Source organism: Echinococcus granulosus, assembly GCF_000524195.1.
Source record: "Echinococcus granulosus chromosome Unknown EG_S00101, whole genome shotgun sequence".
NCBI classification, from domain to species: domain Eukaryota; kingdom Metazoa; phylum Platyhelminthes; class Cestoda; order Cyclophyllidea; family Taeniidae; genus Echinococcus; species Echinococcus granulosus.
Genome location: NW_020170481.1, coordinates 215,159 through 232,334, shown reverse-complemented (window position 1 = coordinate 232,334; position 17,176 = coordinate 215,159). Strand labels below are relative to the sequence as shown.

General features: G+C 41.6%; 3 protein-coding genes across 3 annotated transcripts in view; 2 read left to right on the top strand and 1 right to left on the bottom strand. All coding sequences in view use genetic code 11, as the record gives it.

Moving 5' to 3' along the window:
• Positions 1-6,783: 6,783 nt before the first annotated feature.
• Positions 6,784-11,121, bottom strand: EGR_08278 (hypothetical protein; the record flags this gene model as incomplete). Its single annotated transcript, XM_024497527.1, has 5 exons — positions 6,784-6,821; positions 8,034-8,099; positions 9,042-9,126; positions 9,936-10,168; positions 11,061-11,121. 5 exons carry the CDS (start codon positions 11,119-11,121, stop codon positions 6,784-6,786), a joined length of 483 nt encoding a protein of 160 aa, XP_024348068.1.
• An 857-nt stretch (positions 11,122-11,978) lies between these two features.
• On the top strand, positions 11,979-13,627 carry EGR_08277 (Potassium channel subfamily K member; the record flags this gene model as incomplete). Its single annotated transcript, XM_024497526.1, has 2 exons — positions 11,979-12,048; positions 12,831-13,627. 2 exons carry the CDS (start codon positions 11,979-11,981, stop codon positions 13,625-13,627), a joined length of 867 nt encoding a protein of 288 aa, XP_024348067.1.
• Positions 13,628-15,516: 1,889 nt separating this feature from the next.
• The window catches only part of EGR_08276 (Phosphatidylinositol-5-phosphate 4-kinase type-2 alpha), a gene marked incomplete at both ends in the record, with an annotated part of 16,789 nt that continues 15,129 nt past the window's right edge, over positions 15,517-17,176 (top strand). Inside the window, one exon of the mRNA XM_024497525.1 lies at positions 15,517-15,526. Within this exon, the coding sequence (XP_024348066.1) occupies positions 15,517-15,526 (10 nt within the window). The remainder of the gene's footprint in view (positions 15,527-17,176) is intronic.

Genomic DNA, 17,176 nt, shown 5'->3' with positions numbered 1-17,176 from the left:
TTTATGTTAGTAGTGTGCTTACGCCGAGTGACAATCGGTTAAAGAACCTGTTAAAAAGGTGACAATTCAGCCTACTGTTAGTTGTGAATCATGGATACCGAGAAGCGTTTCCACTGTCTGTCCAACAACCTTTCCGTCCTGAAGAAATATTTTAAAAGGGAAACCAAATATCTGCAGTCCTTACCTAAACCGGAGGCGAATCACCTCTTTGACACTGGTAGTATTTGTCATACACTTTCTTTTCTTATAAAAAAACCCCCACTTTTTATTTCCTTTTCTGCTTTGCACTTTACCATCGACTTGAGAGGAAGGAGATATTTTTTTTTAGCTAAGTAATGATAATGAAATTTATCCACGCCCTTCAGAAGGAAATGGAAGTTGATCTTTTCACTTTTTTACCACTGGTGACGTTATAAAGCATACAACAGATAGAAGAAACCTGGACTTGAACAGGCGGTTCTAACATCGTGACGGCGATTAAATTTCAAAGGCTGAAGAGCTAATTTTATTAAACGCATATCCTTGCGATAGACGTTTTTTCTCCTCTTTTTATAATGCCCTTGCGATCCGACTTCTGTTACGGTTTCAGCGAAGTTTCATCTGCCACGAGAAAGGCCAAAAAATGTCAAGGTGATGATGCGTCAATTGGGGTTTGTTTGGGACAGTTCCATTGTGACTTGAATCGTCTACTGGTCAAGAACGAGTTGACTGTGTACTTAGTAATGACATTCACGCCATCGGTAGGAGTCAGCAGATGCCAATTTGGAAAGTGGCCACTAAAAGTACAGCCATGATGTCACGACAGATCTTCTCTGACAAAGGCTAGATATTCTAACAAAAGTCCATTCCGTCGATGGACAAGCACCACCCTTCGCCTCCCTCCTCCCACCCTTTGAGTCCAGAAATTGAGCGGTCCACGTGCCTAAATGCGCATTATAAAAAGCATCAAGTTGACAACGAAATTAGTACTAACAATGGCCATAAACCTGCTATTTTTGAAACTCTAACGGATTAAAATTTGTTTAAGTGAACTATTTGACTGCTAGGGTACGCCTTGATCACCAGAGGCCTTGGTGCCCTTCTAATTTACACCTTCTCCCCATGTCAATGCAACGGAGCACGGGTTGTGTTGGTTTATTTTAAACAACAAACTTCCGACAATAGTGATGTTATGTATTCAATGAGCAATGGGAAATGTTATAGGATTTGACGTCCTCCTACAATTGAAAAAGGGAAAAGTAAGTCTAGGTAATAGAATGGATTAGGCCATAGTATCAAGTTGTGGGAAAACGTGAGGAGTAGGCGATGGTTTATACGCGTGGGACCCTCGCATAAAGCTACCAGATGTCGGGTTGACCTTGATGGAGAGGAGCAAACGCCTACTCATTTCGGGCTCAAAGCCATCAGAAACTTGTCATCAGAAGTTGAGAAGGCATAGTGACTATACAATACCAATCTAGCGTGTACAGGCAAGACTTCCTTGGAAGGAGCCAGGATCAGTGAGTCACTCAGAAGGAAGGACAACACATGAGAAGTTGAGGTGACTCAATTCTCCACGATCAGGCTTTACATGTGATTACTTGAGCGTTCGCAGTGTAGAATAGCTGACAGGGCCCAGGAGCCACCTCGGTGTCCTTCATCCCCCCCCAATGTGTTTGAAGTTGCCTGCACAAGGTGACATCCACAAGGCTAATTTAGGCGCGTAGAACCTCCCTTACCACTGCTGTGTGATCAATTCTACCCAAATTGGATGTCAGTGCCTTTGGAAGAGCACACCGTTTCCTCACGTCCTCCGAGTTATCCCGAGTTCTGACAGCAATATCCGACAGGTTAACACTTCGAAGCATACCAAATCCACTTTTTGGTGTATTTTCTGGTACTTTATTCAAATAATCTTTTTGATCATAGTTACTGTATTTCAGAAAGAGCCATATGTCTTTAATATATTTCTTTGGCGTGAAATCTGATGGAGTTTGAGGTACTCTGCGGTTGGGCTACGAAAACCAAACAAAAGGCGCCTGCTGCAGATAACTTTTACAACTTTTTTGCGCCAAGAATATCCATGAAAAATTAAAAGAATACGTTATAGTCCAAAGGTTTGGCTTCTTAAGTAAACAAAAATGCCTACATTTAATGACATATAATCAAGACACCTCTCATTCCTACCGGAAAAATTGTTTGGTGGCCTAATGGATTCTGCATAGGCAAAATTCGCCCTTAAAACCATCTAGGCTAGAGGGGGGATCAGTCTTTGGCATTTAATGTAATGCTTTAAGAGTTCGCTTGACTCCGTGTCCAGTTACGCAGACGCTTAAGTGGCGGCAGATTGTACTTCCTCTAAGTGGTCATGCCAGCAGCCTCTCAGTCATCCCGTACGGCAGTAATCCATTGTAATGCAATAGTGGTTTATCCCTCGGCATTGGTAAGGCGCCACTTTTGTACTTTGAACTAGCCCCCTTCTACCTCGATGGGTGGGCTGGCCATTCGGGCCATGTCAATAGCCCAGACACCTCCTCTGTGCTGAATATATATTCTGCCCGAGTATTGTGTCTTCTTTCGTCTTCAGGGAGTCTCGGGACGTTACACTATCTTCTCCCATGCTACGACGACTTTATGATACACTCGAGGCGTCGTGTTCACAAAAACTGGCCCTACCCACTTTTATTCTTTTTCGAGAAAAAAATATGAAAGGAAACGTTGATGCTAGGCGGCTGACTCGGTACCGAGATCACTTGCTCCCACCTGCCATTCTTGAATGCCATAACTTTGCCACCGTCATTTGCTGCCTTGTCAATAAATGCGTAAGGCAGCAGGTGGAAATTAAAAGAGATTTGTCATCTATGCACAAAAACCAACAGGTGTGGAGAAGTGCAGCTATTTTTAGTATCTAAGGTCAAAAATTAGGTAATTTAAACGGTCACTTAAAAAATGTAACGCATATTTTCCTAAACAGCACAAGTTTGAAAAGTTTTTTCCCATTTTTGCTTCCTCGAGTGGATTGTATCCTCTTACCTAGAAAATTGGTCGCTGAACTTTTCCTAGTAAAGCAGATCTTACAAGAGATTTGAACTGAGAAAGTTCGAGTAATAATTTAAATAAAGACATACAAATGCTACATCGAGTAAGCATGTAAATAAACAATTTAATTGTGTTGATAAGGCGAATATAACAGACTTTTTTGTTTAATACACCCCATTACAATCTCTGAGGTTCTTCAACCTTGGGGCAGTTTTTTAAAATCGTCAGAGAAAGATCAATGGAGTGTGGTGCTTTATCAATGTGAATTTCTCAGAAGATGAAGAATGGTTCCTTTTATTATGATTTAGAAGAATTTCGGAATTTGTTGCATAAAATGGGGATTAACCTCAGCCCCTTAACGATAGACACACCCACAGTGGAGAAGGTCAATGATATTTTTAAAGTTCCTAGCTCTCTTAGAATTAATGGAGGAGAATTCTGCAAGCTATTAAGGGTAAGCACGGGGTAACCAACCACTTTTCTGCGTTAGTAGTATGTCATAATGAAGTAACTGCTGGAAGCTTCCTAGCCTCTTTTATGCAGTGTAATTATCCCCTATCGCACCCTGTAATCCCTTCGCTACGAGACGTTACGCATCGAATTACCACCTTGATAAAAAGTTTTGACTCTAAAAGGAATTAATCTAGCTCCAGCTGCATCTTATTTCGATTTCCTTTTATTTCTCAACTGTCTTTTCTTTCCGAAGTTTGATCAGCTAGACTAAATTAAAGGTGATGATGTGAGATGCCAAATCCTTCTGGAGCCATTCCATCTTGTTTCTTTCCAATCGAAAGCATAAATCCTCCCAAAGGTAACTACTGCGGCCGTCTTAAGCCGTGGGCTGTGTAAAAACAAGGCGTTCTCCCCGTCGACTAAGTGAAGAGTACTGACTGTTTTGACGGCCATTCTCTCTTCCTTGCACAAAGCAGGTAGGTGTTGCCTGTCTTAGGTGTGTGGAGTTGGCAATAACCACTGATGCATTGGTTCGCTCAACTTCGCAACGCATTTGCCACTCCCAGCCAGTCATTCATTCAGCCGTCAACCAATTCAACCTCCTCTGTACGTTTCTTAACGTGCACAAAAGAAGTGAAGCACAAAATGCTAAATTTCCTTTGAAGTTTACTATCAGCTGTTTTGCATGCATGAAATGTAAGTGACATTCGTTTAGTGGGTAACTGGCACAGCTTTCCTTCTGTAGTGGAGATTCTTTCAACCAATGAAGTACTTTTCAGTGGTTATTTGGCTACCTTTTTATAACTGCCAACTTATTTATCCACAGCTGAAAAAAAGAAGAGTGAAGGAGTAAGATAGCGGAAACGAAAAGTTTATCATGCATCTTGGTTACCAAGACTACACAGAATGACTAAGCATCAAAACAACTGGCGCAGAGGCCAATTTGCCGGCGGACAAAAAGTTGGCTGTTGAGCAAATAGGAGGACCGGTTGTCTCTAAGAGAGAGGAAGCGCCTGCAGAGAACTACTTTTTTATGAAATAATCGCCGGTGCGATCTACACCTAGTCCCAGTCACACTCTCCTCTCCCCACTTTCCAACACAACTTCGTGGTTCGGTAGGGGCTGCAAAAAGTAGTAAGACCTTCCAAGTTGATGCCTCCTAATAGAATCAGGCTCACTCTGCACACCTTTGGTATTAGATCCACCTCTCACATCATAGAGTGGTTTGCTCTTCTCTGTCAATTGGATCTCCCTAGGCGACTCAAACTCTCAGTTAATTACCGGCTTATTCAAGATCCTTGGTTCCAAATTCCTTCAACCACAATTTTTGTAATGTCGCATTCCTTCTCTGTTGTTTATCTCCTCTTAAAAACCTTCTAGCAAAGCGTAATTCAGGCTGGTTAACATCAAACCAACTGGATTGCTTAAATACTACACTTGAAGTAGGGAAAGAACGTGACAGTGAAATATCCATAAAAATTTCCTGTAAAATAAATTTTAAATTGCTTCTTTCTTGTGAGTTCTGGGGTGGTAGAAAAAGTAATTGCATTTTTGTCATTGAATTCCACACTTCTGTAGCATGTCTGTGTTTTGCTTTAAATGTCGTAGGTGGTGGCAGAGGGGAGGGATTTTGCAGTTCCCAGAACTCTACATTTCCCTCTACCATTAATTCTGGTAGGTAGCGTTTTTCGCCACTACCTATTTATATTTTTCCCCTTCTTTTCTGAGAAATTTGTTAGTTTGTGCTTCAAAGACTCGTCTGCATCCAGAGAGTTTTCAATGCCCTTCGATCACTGTTTGCAAGTCTGATGTAGAAGTTTATTAATCAAGGAGGCATATTATTCGTTACCTTTGCTACCCAATCGGGAATCTGTCCAGGGGAGTTTAATTATGGTACAGTCGGCTTAATCAAAGGTATTTATCGTCACTAGTTGACCTTGGCCCATTAGCCAATCAGAAAATGCGGGATCAAGAGTGCGGTTTCTAGAAGGTACGAGAAATAAGTTATAAAATGAAAAAAAAGGAAAATTAAAATAAGAACGGTTTTGGGGGATCGTGGGTACCTCCAGCACAATCTGGATATGCGTATGAGTACAAATTACATTAAGTTCCCAGCTGGCATAATCAAACACAGTGGATATGCCCAAGATTACAGCCTGCGGTCGGAACGTAGACATTCTTAAGTATTCATAGCAGTTTGAGTGACCTTGACCTCACAGTGTGACTATAGGTTGGCATGGAATGCCTTCCAACTTCCTCCTGACCAATTAGGTGATTCCAATCTGAGTTCAAATCGGCGTTGGTTTCGGAATGTCAAAATTGACAAGCATTACTCGGGGTGGTAGAAGGAGGGAACTGTGGTGAGTGAGAAAATGCAGCACCTTTCTCCATTCCACATGTAAAATCTTTTCCCATGTAAAATTTCATTTTGATCTTACCACTAACCAAATGACCATTTTTAATCGCTTTGTCTGTTACTGAAAAGGCGGCTTCAGTGGGCCTCCTTCTCCCCCCTTCCGGGTTGTGGTATCGGAGGGTATCACAATTCCTGGAGGAGCAATTGTTGTTTGGTATTCACTAAGGCAACAACCCCCATTTAAAGTGCCCAGTCTTCTAACTATGGAGCTAATAATGTACCAGCCCGCTAGTCAAGTCAGTATGGGAAAAAACTTTCCCTTAAACACATGTTTAGTTAAGGTGTGTAAGGCAGTGAAAACTCGTGTACTGCATGTAATGCCTACTTGTCTACTGCCTTCAGCCACCACTTCCTCTGCCCCAATTTGATGTGGATGTCAGACAATTAGCTCATTACCTCCGTTAACTATGACTCTCCAGGCTCTTGAAACCTGAAGCGATACGTAACTTCATTATAGGGGCGTCTAGGCCACCTCCGACGTCTAGCCATCTACAGCCACGACCACGGGTAGGGGAGAAGAGCAATAGTCGGAAAGAGTTGCATGAAGGCTGATTGGAAGTGATCCATCTGATTTTCTTAGAGCCTTAAGTTTATTTCGGATGATTTTTCGACCATCTGCTAACAGCGGACGCTATTGGCTCTTTTCCTCGATTCAAGATGTACGTTGCATTGTCGGCCCCATTTGAACGGAACTCCATCCATCAAGATATCTTTTACCATTAAGATAGCAAGGTCTTTTACAAGCCCTAATGAAACACATTTTATTCCATTGATAAAGTCTGAGAAGGTTATGATGTTGTTCTCACCACCACCTAAATGACAGCTCCAAATCATTTTTCACCCATTTAGTAGGATGGACACTTTCGCTCGCAATAAAGTCATTCATCACCTGTGATCTAGAAATAAACCATTTTTAAAGTTGATGCTTGACCACCTGAAAAGAAAAATATAATGTGAGGGATTTTCTAGGATAATTCGATTAACTGTCACTGATTGGCTGTCAATCAAAAAGGAGTCTGCTTATCCTAAGCATAATTGATTGCATTTACAAACTCTGGCGATTATTTTTATTCAGCAATAACCTCGCTGACAGATCGAGTCAGTCAAATTGTTAATTTAAAGTATCTCAGTTCCTAAGATAAATTCTCCTTTGTCGATTGCCTAGCCCCGTGTCATTGACTTATTGTCTCGATGTCAATTAAAGGGCAGTCCTCTCTGACCACTGGTAATAACCCTTCTACACAGTCACTGTCTGGCACGTCTGGTTGACAGCAAACGCGGCTGTTCCTCCCTTTTTAGCTATTAACTGGACAACTGTCAGTAGGGATATTTCAACTAACAAGTGTGAAAAATTGATAGTTGTCCAGGTCAGAACGACTATTGCCTGTTGACTTGGGGGGTCTGACAAGGCTCACTTAGAGGGTACATTTAAATCTCGAGGCTTCCTATATGATCATTTGCCTAAGTAAAAACCGAAATGGGAGGAAAAACAAAATCTACTTCAACAATCGACCGTCCTTCATTGGTTTCCTCCAGCAAGTGTCGGTACTTGTCACCTCCGTCCACGACTTGGCTTTCGACAGGGTTTCCTCGGTCCCCAATTAATATCTCCTATTTAGTGATCAATTTCTGGAACTGATTTGTCATCCAACTGGTAAGTATTACTTGTCATCAAGTCACCCATTCCCTTAACCTAATAATGAAGTGAGATGGTCAAAGGTCAACAAATGACCCTACTCATTATTTTTGTTTGCCACCCGCTTTTATTGATAAAATGACATAAAAATCCCTCCTTGGTATAAGCAGACCACTTATGTCATGTCTCGTTGTCAGGGCCCACAAGTGGCCTACGTGCACAAAGCAGATTATCCAGAGTAGTGGTGGACCAATCACAAGCCCTGCAACCTGATCCACGCAAATCGTAAGGCTTCACGACTATCATTGGTTAGTTGTCAAACGAGGTGTTAATATTTAACTCTGGGGCTGAGGTACTTCATTCCTCTAGCATAATGGGTCGTGGTCACGGCTGTTGCCGGTGTTGCTGTACTGGTCGACATCGAGGTGAAGACTATGGTGACTTTGAGTTGGCGAATGCCCCGCACCCTAGGTCGAGGTACAGGTGCCTACGCAAGTTCCTTGCCATTACCTGCTCTCAGATAGGTCTTCTGATACTGATTGTCCTTTACCTCATTGGTGGCACATTTCTTTTCACCTATCTGGAAAGAGAGTTTCAACAATCGCGTCTGAATCGTGAGGTGATGGAGGTGGAATCAACTTATGAACAACTAACTGGAGGAGTATATCGGGTCAGACGAGACCTTGGACGGGAGATGAGACCTACATCTCGGCAAATGGCTCTCCAATGCGTGGATCTTCAACTGCAGGCCCTTCAAAGTGAAGTGAAGCGGCTTCAAAACAACCAGACTCCCAAGTATTTACAAGGTCGTGAAGTCGAGCTAAGACAGCTTAGAGAGGAGGTGGATGATCTCAATGCAATCGGCGAAACCCAAATGCTGGAAAAAATTCTCACCCAAGCAGTTGAAATTAACCTTACCTCACAGATTCACGCATTTAAAGGGCTCCTAGCCCCGATGAGAAGTCGTCAGATGCCTGAAGAAGTAGCTCCGCCTAATTTATTAAGCAATTTCGTGCGAGCAGTGTATGAAGCTATTCGTGCTGGATGGGTGCCACCACCACCGCCTTCATCGACAACACTCGCAGTTTCTCGTGATAGTAAAGATCGATCTACTCCGAGGGTTATGTCTTCTCCATCGAGTCAAGAGTCGATGTGGAAGAGTCGAACCCCTAGAACAGATCCGTGGACACTGAGTGGTTCGCTGTTCTACGTCATCACCGTAATTACTACTATCGGTGAGTTAGATGTGATGCCTTTCACTTTGTCGGTGCAAGCATCAGTCAGTCTAACCCTCCTGGTCCTTTGGTGCAGCATTCGAATCTCGTCAGAAGAGTAGGTAGATTTTACTAAACCGCGGAAGAGTTTAGACCTCTCCTCCTCATGAACACCCTACCACTACCTTCTTGCCTTCCACCCCGACCTCTGCGTTTTATGGTAGGCTGAAGACCCATCTCTCTCAATACCACAGTATTCCAGCTAGGCGCTGAATTAGAGTCGGGGCAGTTGCCTGGCCCTTACAGAAATTTTGTCCCCAAACTTGGTTAAGGAAGGGTTTTTGTTGACTTACTGGCATCCGACCAAAGGCGAGATGTGTATTACGGGTCTAAACGAATGAATGAACCAACGTATCATTGGCTATCCCCCTGAGGAATTCGATCGCTATCCCAGTTTACATTATTTAGGGCAGCATTCCGTTCCCAGAGGGCCATTTTTGGTATGTGTGTGTGTGTGTATGTGGATTGTAGACTAACTGTTTCCCCGAAAAGCATTCTGTTGAAGCAGAATGTGGGAAAAAATCCCTCCTTTTTGACAGAGCAAAGATTTAGTAGACGAAATACTTCACTCTAACATGGTAACGGGACGCATTTCCATGGCTTCACTAACTAAAGGACTTGCAGTTTGTGTTGGGATGGATAGGATGAGATAAAAGTATGACAGTGTCCCGCCACCTCCTCCTCTGCAGCGCTCCTTTTATACTTTCCCTACTATTCAATGATTACCACCTTTTCAGGACATCAGACATACCAGGTAGACATGGCCGATTGTGAACCATTAATTGGTGGGGGACCCGAAGGCAGAGAAATGCATTATAATCACCCCTGAGGTAGGAAGAGAGATAAATGAATGGATGAATGGATAAACGGATACGGAAGGATAAATTAATTGTAATAGGCGCGGTATTCCTCTCACACATTAGCCTTCATACTCCTAGAACGATTTAGACGAGACTTGGCTTCAGTGGGTAGCGGCAATAAAAGTGCTGCAGGTAGCTTGATTATGTGTGGTCCGCGAAGTCGAATGCATCCAAATCCCCACAAGGATCGCGTCGACTGACCGCCTCCTGCCTAGACGACTCATTCAAACACACGCGTATTAGATAGTGACCACTAAAGTGCCTCGTCGATTGGTTACTAGACACACAGAAATCCTCACAAAGGCCTGAAAAAGTGATTTATTAATTCTTCGACAATTATGTTTTTGATGAAATGGATGACTTTCAGATTGGTTGATTAAATAATCTAGTGAACTAATAACTCCCAAACTGCCTTGTTGATTTATAAATGCAGAAATAAAAAGAACTAAATAATTTCCTGATAAGAATAAATTATTAACCATTGCCTTAATTTTGATTGGATGAATAAAAGCTTTATAAGTAAATGGCGGAATTAAGGATCAAATTTGGGATGAACTAATGAATTAAATAATGAACCAATCAGTTAATCAAATATACGAAAAAGGAATTGAGAACAATTGGTTGAATGAATTGGACTTGAATCCGGAATGAATGAATGAATGAATGAACAAATGATTGAGTCAGTAAATCGGGAGATGAATGAATAGATCTGGGGCAAAAGGATGAACTAATAAATCGGGAAAGGACCCAAAATGAAGGAGTGAATGATTAAATAATTTTATGATTAATTGATTGATCAACTGCCCTAAGTGAAAGAAGACACTTCCACCTTGGCGACCTACCGATTCAAGGGCGGACCTTCTGCACGCACCCATCGACTTCATCCCTTAAGGATTGCTCAAAGCTAGTCACTAACCCCGTTTCTGATGCCATCATCACAAGGAGGCTTAAAAGAGGCTCACGCGATTAAACAAAGGAAAATAAAACTCTAGAAGAGAAGCTCCTTTTAGATTATAAAATCTTTCCATTAAATTTTACTCCTCTGTCAGCAAACCCACCCCCACGAAAATGCGCATTTACTGACATGAAACGATGTTGTTGGTGATAGTCATGATGGTGATGATGGTGATTCACTTCCAGCGCAGTAAAATTAAATTCTACATGAAATATTCTACATTCCACCTCTACTTCTGCGCAGATGAAAAAGCAGATAGGCTTAAGTACTTTCGCAATTACCCCAGCTTGGGTCTCCCTTGTCACTTCTTTCCCTTACCCTTTGTGGCCAGACTTTGTATAAATTGTGCCAACGAGTGCACATTTGAGGTTTCCTTATACAAGACAAAAATTGGAAAATTATTTTGCATATATTACATGCTCAAATATGCTCGACATGTCGTGCTAACTTCTATCATTTGTCAAATTGTCATGACATGTTTTGTAAATATTCCTCCCATCGGATGGCATATGCTGAAAATTGGGCCTTCAAGAAGGGATAGGGGTGGGTGTGTGTTTTTTTTAAGTGTGTTTTGTGTTCTCCACTCTCGGTTTAAACAAAACTGGGTAATTTGATCCTCCCTACCTAAAGAGTCGCAATTAACTCAAGTTCTCAAATGTAGAGGCTTTCTGTCAAATGTTCGATAGGTGGACTGGTTAGGCATGTGTTACCGCTTTTTTGTCAGTGTAAGTCCACCCACGTGCTGAATGAATGAAGGTTGCTCTTGTCACTGCCATTATCTAACGGTCCATATTATTCACATCATGACGCATTATCCTCTGGTGACTCCTCAATCAAATCAAATGACATGGACCTGACATTCCACCACCTACTCTAAACGCTGTCCACATTTGGCATTGGGGAATAGCGAAGGTACAGACCACCGCATACGGTATCGATGCCAGAATGTCACAAGTTTGCTTGTTCGGGGAGAGCCTTCACTCCAAACTACACCACTAACCTACCGGATTCCACCCCCCCCACACGCCTCCCTCACCTAATGGCTTTAACAAGTGGGGTTGCTTTATAAATGGAATCTTTTCATTTTGTGTATTTGTTTAATTTTCTGTTGTTTTTTCCAGCTATTTACCTAAGTCAACTGTCAGACATAAAATCGATAATATTGGGTCACCTCATCGTGTAAGGGTTACCCCTTTTAAACACCTTTTGAATTTCATTTTTTAAGGGAAAAAAGGTTGTATTTAGTGGTCAAAATAAGCTGCCTTGCCTCGTGTAATATTTATGCCCGAGGCGAAGAAATTGCGAGTCTACATTGCCTTTTATGCGTGAGGGGTGGGAATGATTCATTGCTCTCCCCCAACTCTCCATGTCTTACCCTCTCGCTTCCTCCCTCCTTGCCGTCGCCTCCTTCCCGGGCTCCGACTTGGTCTCTCGTGGTTATGACCTTTGGAATTTCATTAGTCTGATATTTACACCACGATAGCGATCATCGGAGGTTAAGTAGAAGCACGGGGAATTCATTTCCATTCACCTTTTGTCTCATCTGTTGGTGCAAGAATAAGGTGCTTCCCTCATAACCGTTAATGCAGCGGAACCGATTGTAAAGTGAGTCATAGGAGGGACCATTGAGAGGGAACTAATTTCTGGAAAATGGAATTAAATTATTGCATCAGATTTCTGCCCTAGCATTTGAGGCATCCAGTTTGTAACTGGATTTCATGCTTGTCTGGACAGACAAGTATAAAGTCTGACTCTGGTCTGGTCACAGAACCTCTAATGTATGGAACCGAAACCGGTGGAGGAATTCAACTACCTCCAGCCCTGTAATGCTGCAACTAGTCCCATGACATGTCTAAATCGTTACAAGTGGAATTTTTCTTTCCCTTCTACTTCCGCTCCTACTCCCTCCTCTTCATTGTTTCTGCAATGAAACCACAAAAACGTTGAACTCTTCTTTAACCTTCTTTTTCGTCCCCACCCACTGAATATTCACTTCTTCCAATTAGATTCTCCACCTCAGGCATAACTACGTCTGCTTCAAAGGAAAACTATCCCTCTGGTCATCCCGCCTTTTAATTAGTTGCTTGCCAAGCCTTGAGGCAGAACTTCAATGTATGGGGCGAGGAATGTATTAACCAATTAATCAAGCACTCGGTGAGAAACGAAGTACTCTTCTTGTGGGAGAGTATAACCGAAAATCTCCTTTCTTCGTCCTTAGGCTACGGACAGGTCGTTCCGGTGACAAGATACGGTCGTCTAGCAACCATATTCTACGGTCTCTTCGGGATTCCAATGATGCTTCTCTTTCTCGCTAATTTGGGTAGTCTGATGGCGGATATCTTCCGAATGATCTATAAATCTCTGTGTTGCTGTCTTACGTCAGGTAAAAAACGCGATTCTCCATCTCCGATTCCTTCTACATCTTGCGCAACTGCAAGTGGCTCTAATAAACCCTCTGACAATGGCTCCACTCCACTTTTACCACTTCGAGATATACCTGGAAGAGCAGCATTCAATGATTCGCCTAAAGTCCTTCGAGGAGGAGGAGTTAAAAAGACCTCGGCTCTGCAGGAATTGGTGAGGAAGACAGCACCTCTTCCAGGTATCACAAATAGCCTTTTCATGACTCTGGCTGGATCCAATTCTGTCCTTACCAAGGCCCTTCAAGCACGAAAGGAGAGTCGAAGTGTACGGGTCCCAGTGTGGATAATTCTTTGTCTTTTTATTCTTTACTTGATTTTCGGCGCCCTAGTGTTTGCATACTGGGAGCACTGGACCTTCCTGGATGCCATGTACTTTGTGTTTGTCACCGTCTCCACCATCGGATTTGGGGATATGCTTCCCGGTATGGATGATCCACATCCAGTGCATAGGATGAATAAATTCATCGCAGCCATTATCTACCTTCTCTTCGGGCTGGCTATGGTAGCCATGTGCTTCGATCTGATTCAACTGGAGGTGAAGCGAAGCTCCAAAAAAATAGCTAGGCGGATTGGACTTATAAGTAGCATGTGATGCGGTGGACGACACCGCGCAATTTGGTGTTTCATGTCCTTCCGTAGCCATCATGACATCCACTTCTGCTTTTTGTACTGACTGCTGCATTCATATGTATTATTATGATTTATCGTGATCATGAAAAAATCTTTTACAAACGAGTTGGGAATTTAGGGATTTAGCGTCGCTAAATCATTCCACCACGGGCTACTTGACATTTACCGCTCTTTGTTGGCCAATCAATGATTAGTTAACAATCACTTTATAAATGTAGCCCCTGGAGACTCCCATAAAGACGAAAGAAGATATAATACTCGGGCAGGATATGTATTTTCGAGGGCTACAAACATGGCCCAGAGGCCAAACCGCCCAGGGGATGAGCAATGGCGGCGACCCTAAGTAGCCCGTTACCAAACCTGAGATTTAAACAAACAAGTGACGTAGAGCAGTATACACTAGAGCCATAACGTGCCTGCACGTTACATTGCCCCTAGCCATGACTCAACTTAGTAGATTATGAGAGTAAGTAGAATGAGGTTTTATGTATCCGGAGTGACAGAGAAGGCAACCCATTTCCAGGCGTAGTCAAATATGGATTAAATATTAACATTTTAATGTAGCAATTTGAAATTAGGAGATTATCAAGAAGGGATAAGAGGCTTTGCGTGGGAGCCTGATTCATGTCAGAGTTACAAAATCCAGAGATCACTGGGAGTATGTCACTCAAATATCAACGTTCGATGGAGAAGTTAAAAGTTTACATCCTATACCTTCTCCTTTTTCTCCTCCTCCTTGCAACTTTTTAGTAAGAAGGATGGTCTGATCTACATAAACGTCACGATGCATGTCTTCCTCTAACCGGTCTTCGCAATTTAAGGGAGGAAAAAGAAGGTAGAAGAGACTGGTGTGACTGCAGAAGTCCAAGCATAGTAGCGAGGAAAAGGGCCTTCGTCTTACTTCAAATATACAACCCACTAGATTTTCTACACGTGCCAAGGCGGTTCTTCATGTTGGACTTAAAATAAGGGTAGTGGCAAGTAAAAGTGGCAGAAATAGATAGATTTCCAGACGTTGTCTTTGGGACTCTGCAATGCAGCATTCACCTTTCAACGACTTATGCAAAGCGGTCCAGGGAGGATAATTTCAAAACATTTTAAAACATACTTATCTTCGGTAGGGATATTTGGAAGCATACTACCAATTTGAAAATAGCATTAAATGATTATCTGAAAGACGCAGGTATGGTAGAAAACCCGACGTAATGTCTGTTTCTATAACACTTGATCAGCTTTTTTGAATCTACAGACTGCTCAAGGAAATAGAGCCTACAAACGGCCGCAAAAAGAAAGTCAGGACCTGTCCAACAATAACCAGTTGGCAAAGTTGTGTAGTTTCATAAATACAAGCCAGTAAACAGGGCAAAAACGCAACTAAATTGAGATAAACACTAAGAAAAATTGTCACTGGTGACTTAAAAAAAGCTTCGGAGCATAGACTGAGACTAAGAGAAGAAATGAGACAAGTTTTAGCCTTACACATGAACACCTACACCTCTCACAGGCCAGGCAAAAGACATACATTGCCAAATAGAACGGCAGCCCTTAAAAGCATTTTAGCCCTTGAAGCCTGTAGCACATGGATCTAAGTAAAACCATTAGTGTTTGAAAAGAACAAAAGGCGTCATTTTACTGAAACACCGCAGTTTAAATGCTATGAAAAAGTACATATAATAGGAGGTTAAAAGTAGAATGCAAAAGAGACACGACCCAAGAAAAGCACTAGGGACAGTTCTCAAACTGACGAAAGGCTATGTATTACATGTTTTAATGCAACCTATTTGGTGGCAAGATTGAGTGGTCATAGAAACTGACCCAGAGTGTACCCAATACGAATCGTGAATATTTAATATGAGCAAAAGTAACAGTGTTTGTGGCTTTAAAAGCCTAAAAAAAACCACATTACAATATTTTACTGCAGTTGCGCAATTATATTCAATGTCTAAAAAATATTTGCCTGTATTAACCAAAAAACGAAAAAATTAAATATATTATATATATATTATATATATATATTATATATATATTATATAATTTTTGCTGAGTTTTATGTATTATAGGCAAAAATTATTAATTGTGTTTTAATTGTTAAAATTTGCTGGAGGACCATTTTATCCAATAAGCTCGTAGTTTCTGTTAATCCGCGCTTTTTGTGTTCAAGGGCTTGTCTCGTTTCTTGTAAGTTGTTCTCTGACTGCGTTTCTTCATTCATGCCACTGTTTTACCACCATTTTACTAAGAGCCTTGGGATTCGTCATTTTTATGACGACGGAACCATCCATGCCATTTTCGTCTGCTGGTTAGCTTCATGATGCTAATCCTGATTTTATAAAGCTGGTGTCGAATTCCTGGGTTTTCTAAAGACAGTGCCCTCAAAATGCTGTTTTTGCCATTGCATAAGTGACTTTTGTTGTAAAGGAAATATAACTGGCCCCCGTTGTCTTTTTTAAATGCATCTTAATACGTGCTCAGATCCTGTTTGCGTTTTTCTCTGCTCTTCCTTCTGGCGAATTTTTTAATCTGTTTTAGTACTACTTATCCATTTCGAGGTCTTTTTTGCCAAAAATAGCCAGCTAGACGCGAAGTCTTGCTCTCTTTTACATGGATCACCTTTTGATCTACTTCATCATAGTTCCGAAGGAAGGGAAGTTCTTTAAACTGTGTACTTAGAATGGGCTGAAAAGGAAACATAACTTTTACGGCTAAAGCAGTAGCCGTAGGTCCATAAAAAGAGTAAGGGTTTCGTATGCTTAACTAACCATCTTATAGTTATGTTATCAGTCATTCCATATTGAGCAAGGTACCCTTTTCAGGACAACATTCACATTGAAAGATATTTTCCCAATGTTTAAAGTTTGAATATCGCTTCCAAATGCATGAATTTGTGGTCTTTCTCATATAACCAACTTTTTAATCCTTATACACTTGAACTAATAAGGAATTTCAATATATCCCAAAAAACTATTTTGAAAGTCCATTATTTAACACGTTAACAGCAACGGTACCATTAAATGTGTGTATTTACTTATTTGTTCTTGATGGTCAGCTTTGCTATGCATTGCGGTTCTGTATAGTTCTAATTCACCCTTGCTTCTCAGCTCATTTCTGGTGTGTTTTGACATCCTTCTGCCTGTAAAAACCACTTACAAATTCAAAAAGAATTGGTCTAATTCACGCCTCTTCCAAACATTTGAGGAGAAGCAAATGTTTGGAAACTTATCAACTCGACAAACACAATTCACATTGTAGGTGTTACTCTGACAAAACGTGCAGTTTGATTACTTTTTTTCGTTTTGATGGAGCCGCTTCACTCAGCTTAACTTTGCGATTTTGTTTGGCATTAAACTCGAAACTTACTTCTGTTTACTAACTTTTATTTATTTTTCATCTGTCTGTCGACTCATCTTTTGCTTTCGTTATGATCTGGCTTTAAGAGGATTTGTTGCCTAGGCATTCCACTCTGCTACCAGTCCATTGCAAGGCTGAACTTTTATTCCGTAGAGTCATAAAA